The 8,827-nt window shown below is 32.3% G+C and overlaps 1 protein-coding gene across 1 annotated transcript in view; it reads right to left on the reverse strand.

Moving 5' to 3' along the window:
* Positions 1-1,165: 1,165 nt before the first annotated feature.
* LOC133541607 (parvalbumin beta-2-like) overlaps positions 1,166-8,827 on the reverse strand; it is a 12,072-nt gene continuing 4,410 nt past the window's right edge. The window contains exons 4-5 of the mRNA XM_061885092.1: positions 6,575-6,684; positions 1,166-1,516 (exon numbers count right to left, since the gene is read on the reverse strand). Coding sequence (XP_061741076.1) covers positions 1,491-1,516; positions 6,575-6,684 — 136 coding nt within the window. The 3' untranslated portion in view covers positions 1,166-1,490. The remainder of the gene's footprint in view (positions 1,517-6,574; positions 6,685-8,827) is intronic.

Below are 8,827 nucleotides of genomic sequence, written 5' to 3' on the forward strand. Positions count from 1 at the left end.
CAATACACAGCCATACCATAACAATGCAATCCAATTCCAAAACCGAACCTGAGCCAGCAACACTCGGAACTGCAATAAACAGAGCAATTGAGAGGAGACACAAACACCACACAGAACAAACCAAAAGTAGTGAAACAAAAATGAATATTATCAACAACAGTATTATTAGTTATAGCAGTGATTAAAAATGCCTCATTGACATTATCATTAGACATTTATAAAAATAAAAAAAAAGAACAATAGTGTCATAAGCTTGACAACACACTGTGTGCAATGTTTTCACAAAGATATAATAAGTCATATTTTTAGTTCGTTTAATAGTTAAAACAAATTTACATTATTGCAATCAGTTGATAAAACATTGTCCTTTACAATTATAAAAGCGTTTTTTTTTTTTTTTTTTAAATCTGTTGCGATAGCCATTTATCAACAACATCCAGAAACACCGATCTGTAATTTGACCCTCTTAACATTCTTCAAAACTCACCAAATTTTACACACACATCAGGACTGGCAAAAAATTGCCATCTAATAAAAAAACAAACCCCAAAAATCTAAATTTCGCTTTAGCGCCCCCTAGGAAAAAAACCAGACAAAACTGCATGTAACTTCTGTTAGGAATGTTGTAGAGACATTAAACGAAAACCTCTATGTTGGTCTGACTTAGACCAGGGCTTGAGTCGCGGACCCGACCAACGCTGCTTGCAGCTTTAATTTTTTTTTTTAAATCTACTACTCTGCTAGAATTTCAGCAGACTGGGGTAGATCCTGCTGAAATCTTATGTATTGACTCGTTTTGAATCGGACAAATATCGTTTTTGAATCGAGAATCACGTTGAATCGAAGAAAATCGATTTATAATCGAATCCCGACCCCAAGAATCGATATTGAATCGAATCCTGGGACACCCAAAGATTTTGCAGCCCTACTATCTGGCCGTTGCGAGTCTCCCGTAGTCCCGCGGGTCTCGGAGCCCAGCCCGCTTGTGTCTGCCAATTCCTGGCTTCAAGCCATGTGAGCCATCCAAAGCCGTTAGGAAAAAAACAAAAACAGTTCATCTTGTAGTCGAAACCCTTGGCAAATTCCCAGTGACATCACTTCTAGTCGTGTGTGTGTGTGTGTGTGTGTGTGTGCATGCAAACACAAAGAAGTGTCCAAAAAAGGGTTTTGACTTTTACACCAAAAGAGTATTTATTCCTGTTTTTTTTTTTCACTCTGCCTCGATTTAAAAAAGAAAAAGAAAAAAAGTGCAGGTGTGTGTACAACCTGCACAAGATTCAGAACATCGAACACGTGAGAATAGCAACAGGTTGAAAAGATGTGCTTGATATTAAGAAATAGTCCGCAGGCAACTCATAAATAAGGTATAAAAAAAAAAAAAATCTTCCAGCTGATGGTTGCTCTGAATCCTGCAAAGGTTGTTTAGTTTTTTGGGGGGTTTTTTTTGCCGCAATTCTGTGGAATCGAGAGGATCTTGATCAGCGGGGGACTCATGCCTTGACAAGGACGGCGAACTCTGAAAGTAAAATGGAAGCAAAGTTAGTGCAATGTTGCTACTTTTATCAGCATTATGGCTCCATTGTGAAGTTAAAGTAGCAATGATTGTCACACACACACTAGGTGTGGTGAATTTTGTCCTCCGCATTTGACCCATCCCCTTGTTCACCCCCGGGAGGTGAGGGGAGCAGTGAGCAGCAGCGGTGGCCGCGCCCGGGAATCATTTTTGGTGATTTAACCCCCAATTCCAACCCTTGATGCTGAGTGCCAAGCAGGGAGGTAACGGGTCCCGTTTTTATAGACGTTGCTATGACTCGGCCGGGGTTTGAGCTCAAAACATACCGATCTTAGGGCGGACACTCTAACTCAGGGTTCGGGAGCCTTTTTGGCTGAGAGAGCCAAATGCTTTTAAATGTATTTCCGTGAGAGCCATATAATATATTTTAACATGGAATACAACTAAATGCATGCATTTTTAAGTTGAATCAATTTTTTAGAGCATAAGCAGTCTCTTATTATTTGTAATAACATTATTCTGAAGCTAACCAATAATAAATAAAATAGGAGCGGTATAAAATGGATGGATGGATTAAAATGCATGAGAATGTTTTATATTTCGAACGTTATTTTTAACACGGTGATTACCAGCGGAATTATTCATTAATGCCTTATTCGGCATGGCCTTATTATAACCCTAACCCTCTAACCCTGACCCTAACCCTAGCCATTTAACTCAAAATTAAGTCTTTATTACTTAGAATATGTTCCCAGAGTATCGAAATAACGCAAAATTAAGTCTGTTACTTATATGTTCCCCTGGTGTCTAAATTACTCTAAATTAAGTTACTTAGAATATGTTCCCAGAGTATCGAAATAACTCAAAATTAAGTCTGTTACTTATATGTTCCCCTAGTGTCCAAATAAGTCTAAATTAAGTCTTTGTTACTAAGAATATGTTCCCCGAGTATCGAAATAACTCTAAATTACGTCTTTGTTACTTAGAATATGTTCCCCTAGTGTCCAAATAACTCTAAATTAAGTCTTTGTTACTAAGAATATGTTCCCCGAGTATCGAAATAACTCTAAATTAAGTATGTTACTTATGTTCCCCAAGTTTCCAAATTACTCTAAATTAAGTCTTTGTTACTAAGAATATGCTCCCCGAGTATCGAAATAACTCTAAATTACTTCTTTGTTACTTAGAATATGTTCCCCTAGTGTCCAAATAACTCTAAATTAAGTCTTTGTTACTAAGAATATGTTCCCCGAGTATCGAAATAACTCTAAATTACGTCTTTGTTACTTAGAATACGTTCCCCTGTGTCTAAATAATTCTAAATTAGGTCTTTTTTACTAAGAATGTGTTCCCCAAGTATGGAAATAACTCTAAATTAAGTCTGTTACTTATATATTTCCCCAGTGTCCAAATTACTCTAAATTAAGTGTTTGTTACTTAGAATGTGCTCCCAGAGTATCGAAATAATTCTAAATTAAGTCTTTGTTACTTAGAATATGTTCCCCTAGTGTCCAAATAACTCTAAATTAAGCCTTTGTTACTAAGAATATGTTCCCCGAGTATCGAAATAACTCTAAATTAAGTCTGTTACTTATGTTCCCCAAGTTTCCAAATTACTCTAAAGTAAGTCTTTGTTACTAAGAATATGTTCCCCGAGTATTGAAATAACTCTAAATTACGTCTTTGTTACTTAGAATACCTTCCCCTAGTGTCCAAATAACTCTAAATTAAGTCTTTGTTACTTAGAATATGTTCCCCGAGTATCGAAATACCTCTATATTAAGTCTGTTACTTATATGTTCCCCTTGTGTCCAAATAACTCTAAATTAAGTCTTTGTTACTAAGAATATGCTCCCCGAGTATCGAAATAACTCTAAATTACGTCTTTGTTACTTAGAATACGTTCCCCTGTGTCTAAATAACTCTAAATTAGATCTTTGTTACTAAGAATATGTTCCCAAAGTATGGAAATAACTCTAAATTAAGTCTGTTACTTATATATTTCCCCAGTGTCCAAATTACTCTAAATTAAGTGTTTGTTACTTAGAATGTGTTCCCAGAGTATCGAAATAATTCTAAATTAAGTCTTTGTTACTTAGAATATGTTCCCCTAGTGTCCAAATAACTCTAAATTAAGTCTTTGTTACTAAGAATATGTTCCCCGAGTATCGAAATAACTCTAAATTAAGTCTGTTACTTATATGTTCCCCTAGTGTTCAAATTACTCTAAATTAAGTCTGTTACTTAGAATATGTTCCCCGAGTATCAAAATAACTCTAAATTAGGTCTTTGTTACTTAGAACACCTTCCCCTAGTGTCCAAATAACTCTAAATTAAGTCTTTGTTACTAAGAATATGTTCCCCGAGTATCGAAATAACTCTAAATTAAGTCTGTTACTTATGTTCCCCTAGTGTCCAAATAACTCTAAATTAAGTCTTTGTTACTAAGAATATGTTCCCCGCGTATCGAAATAACTCTAAATTACGTCTTTGTTACTTAGAACACCTTCTCCTAGTGTCCAAATAACTCTAAATTAAGTCTTTGTTACTAAGAATATGTTCCCTGAGTATCGAAATAACTTTAAATTAAGTCTGTTACTTATATGTTCCCCTAGTGTCCAAATAACTCTAAACCAAGTCTTTGTTACTAAGAATATGTTCCTCGAGTATCGAAATAACTCTAAATTACGTCTTTGTTACTTAGAATATGTTCCCCTAGTGTCCAAATAAATCTAAAATAAGTCTTTGTTACTAATAAGTTCCCTGAGTATCGAAATAACTCTAAATTAGGTCTGTTACTTATGTTCCCCGAGTGTCCAAATTACTCTAAATTACGTCTTTGTTACTTAGAATACGTTCCCCTAGTGTCCAAATAACTCTAAATTAAGTCTTTGTTACTTAGAATATGTTCCCCAAGTATCAAAATAACTCCAAATTAAGTCTGTTACTTAGAATATGTTCCCCTAGTGTTCAAATTACTCTAAATTAAGTCTTTGTTACTTAGAATATGTTCCCCGAGTATCGAAATAACTCTAAATTACGTCTTTGTTACTTAGAAGATTTTCCCCTAGTGTCCAAATAACTCAAAATTAAGTCTTTGTTACTTAGAATATGTTCCCCTAGTGTCCAAATAACTCTAAATTAAGTCTTTGTTACTAAGAACATGTTCCCCGAGTATCGAAATAACTCTAAATTAAGTCTTTCTTACTTAGAATATGTTCCCCGAGTATCGAAATAACTCTAAATTACGTCTTTGTTACTTAGAATACGTTCCCCTAGTGTCCAAATAACTCTAAATTAAGTCTTTGTTACTTAGAATATGTTCCCCAAGTATCAAAATAACTCCAAATTAAGTCTGTTACTTAGAATATGTTCCCCTAGTGTTCAAATTACTCTAAATTAAGTCTTTGTTACTTAGAATATGTTCCCCGAGTATCGAAATAACTCTAAATTACGTCTTTGTTACTTAGAAGATTTTCCCCTAGTGTCCAAATAACTCAAAATTAAGTCTTTGTTACTTAGAATATGTTCCCCTAGTGTCCAAATAACTCTAAATTAAGTCTTTGTTACTAAGAACATGTTCCCCGAGTATCGAAATAACTCTAAATTAAGTCTTTGTTACTTAGAATATGTTCCCCGAGTATCGAAATAACTCTAAATTACGTCTTTGTTACTTAGAATATGTTCCCCTAGTGTCCAAATAACTCTAAATTATTTGTTACTAAGAACATGTTCCCCGTGTATCGAAATAACTCTAAATTAAGTCTTTGTTACTTAGAATATGTTCCCCGAGTATCAAAATAACTCTAAATTAAGTCTGTTACTTATATGTTCCCCTAGTGTCCAAATAACTCTAAATTAAGTCTTTGTTACTAAGAATATGTTCCCCGAGTGATATCAATATGATGATAAAAGTGATAGCAAAGAAGCAGTTAGCGAAGTAAATTCAGAAATGACAATGATCATTATTACACTAAAAATGGATCAATACAAAAACAAAAATAAATATCACTATTGGTAATAAACAATAACAATAATTACATCTATTATCAATACAGTTGTTCAAATGCAACAATACATAAATGTAATGATAACTAGAGATACAAAAGAATGCAGATAAATGGAGGAGACTGAAGAGAAGCAACCTATATTAACCTTGTAGATTGTTATGGTAACAATAGGTTAAGGTTTGTCAGTGTGCCATGTGTTACCCAGTTTACCCTAGGGCAACAACGTTAATATATGTTTGAGGAAACGAGATTATATGCAGGAATGTTTGTATGTATATATGTATGTTTGTTTGTTCAGTGAATGTATATGTACAGTATGTGTATATGTATGTTTGTAGAGTGAATGTATGTGTACATGTATGTGTATATGTATGTTTGTAGAGTGAATGTATGTGTACATGTATGTGTATATGTATGTTTGTTCAGTGAATGTATATGTACAGTATGTGTATGTGTTTGTTTGTTCAGTGAATGTATATGTACAGTATGTGTATATGTATGTTTGTAGAGTGAATGTATGTGTACATGTATGTGTATATGTATGTTTGTACAGTGAGTGTATGTGTACATGTATGTGTATATGTATGTTTGTACAGTGAGTGTATGTGTACATGTATGTGTATATGTATGTTTGTACATTGAGTGTATGTGTACATGTATGTGTATATGTATGTTTGTACAGTGAATGTATGTGTATGTGTATATGTATGTTTGTACAGTGAGTGTATATGTACATGTATGTGTACATGTATGTTTGTACAGTGAGTGTATGTGTACATGTATGTGTATATGTATGTTTGTACATTGAGTGTATGTGTACATGTATGTGTATATGTATGTTTGTACAGTGAATGTATGTGTATATGTATGTTTGTACAGTGAGTGTATATGTACATGTATGTTTGTATGTATGTTTGTAGAGTGAATGTATGTGTACATGTATGTGTATATGTATGTTTGTACAGTGAGTGTATGTGTATATGTATGTTTGTACAGTGAATGTTATTCACTATATACCAAAGCTAGTTGAATATATGGTCATAAGTCTCACCCTCAATTCCGATCTTGCCGTCGCCATCGCTGTCACCGGCGGCGAGGAAGGCCTTGGTCTCCTTATCGGTGAGTGCCCTCGCAGATGCGGAGAAGTTCTGTAGGAACAGCCTGGGGGGGAAAATGGACAAAACCAAATTTTTACTCTTAAAAATATATATATGAAGAATTTATTTACAAATATATCTCATTCCAAACAAATTGATATGTTTTTTTTTTAAGATGTATACAATTTGTGTTTCACGTGTTTGGAAAAAACATACTTGGCATCATTTTACGCACTGGAATTCCATAGTTCGACCACACTACAAAATTGTATCACTTCTTTGACTTTTTAAAGTTTTTGAAAGAAATAAAAATTCTCATTAATTGGGGGGAGGGAAGTCTGGGCTTCTCTGCTTAGGCTGCTGCCCCCGCAACCCGACCTCGGATAAACGGAAGAAAATTAATGGATGGATTGATTTAATTATCATTGTCATTAATTTTAGCACGAGGTTAGCATGGTACTTAAAAGGCACTGAAATATTTTAAAAATACATATTGTAGTACATTAAAAGGCAAATTGACTTTCAAAAGCAACATATTTATTAAAAAAATATCACTAAGATTATTTTCCATCATAATTTCCTTGTTTGAAAGTGGAATCTGTTGTCAGTAATCAAATATGGCTGCGTTTGCCTTATAAACAGGCTATTAACGACTCACATTATGGAAAAAAATGACATATAATAATACTTATAATAATACAATAATGCATATACAATATTATACTTTAAATCAATATATTTAAATTACTAAATAAATTCATTATTTTTAAATATGTATTTTAAATGGTTAAATACATTATGTTGGTTGTGTTTTTAATAGAATAGCTCGGTTGGTAGAGTGGCCGTGCCAGCAACTTGAGGGTTGCAGGTTCGATTCCCGCTTCCGCCATCCTAATCACTGCCGTTGTGTCCTTGGGCAAGACACTTTACCCACCTGCTCCCAGTGCCACCCACACTGCTTTAAATGTAACTTAGATATTGGGTTTCACTATGTAAAGCGCTTTGAGTCACTAGAGAAAAGCGCTATATAAATATAATTCACATAGAAAAGAATGGAACGCTTTATTGTCATTAAACACCCCGCCTTCCGTCCGATTGTAGCTGAGATAGGCGCCAGCGCCCCCCGCGACCCCGAAAGGGAATAAGCGGTAGAAAATGGATGGATGGATGAGAGCATGATGAAAATACAGGTGGCTACTCTGTTAGGTGCAGTTGAAATACAATATAAGCAATAAATAACATGTTACTACTATAGTACTTAAGTTATTGGAGAAATATTTATTTACAAACTTTTTGGTAAAATATGGATGGATGGATTATATATTTACATCAATATATGTAAAAGAAAATGTTCACAATATGTATATTAGATGATTTATTTCAAATGGTTACGTACAAAAAAGTTTTTTTGCAGATTTTGCCTGTAAAAACATTTAACAATAAAATATTACGAAAATATGCTTATTTGTAATATTATGTTAAAATCAATAAATTTAAATAATTATATAAATTATTTTTTAAATATTTTTTGAAATATTTTTTAAAAATATCCTGTGTAAAAGAAAATAAAACATTGCCCTGTAATATTACTATTAACTACTTAAGTTCCTGCAGAAAATCCATTAGTCCAAATAATATGTCCACCATTACAGTTGAATCAGACATATTTAAATTAATATAGTAAGTATTTTTCCAACATTTATTTTATATAGCTAAGTAAGAAAAATACACACACAAATATGTATGTATATATATATATATATATTAATAACCAAAAACAACTAATTATATATATATATATTATTTTATATATATATATATATACACACACATACATACACACACATACATACACATACATTATATATATATATATATATATCTATGTATTTATGCATATATATATATATATATAAATCTATATATTTATGCATATATATATATATATATATATGTATATATATGTATGTATATATATATATATATATATATATATATATATATATATATATATATATATATATATATATACATATAATTAGTTGTTTTTGGTTATTAAATATATATATAAATATATACCAAAATGTATATATATATATATATATAATAATAACCCAAAACAACTAATTATATATATATATATATTATTTTATATATATACATATATACATTCATACACACACATACATACACATACATTATATATA

Source organism: Nerophis ophidion, linkage group LG23 (genome assembly GCF_033978795.1).
Source record: "Nerophis ophidion isolate RoL-2023_Sa linkage group LG23, RoL_Noph_v1.0, whole genome shotgun sequence".
NCBI classification, from domain to species: Eukaryota; Metazoa; Chordata; class Actinopteri; order Syngnathiformes; family Syngnathidae; genus Nerophis; species Nerophis ophidion.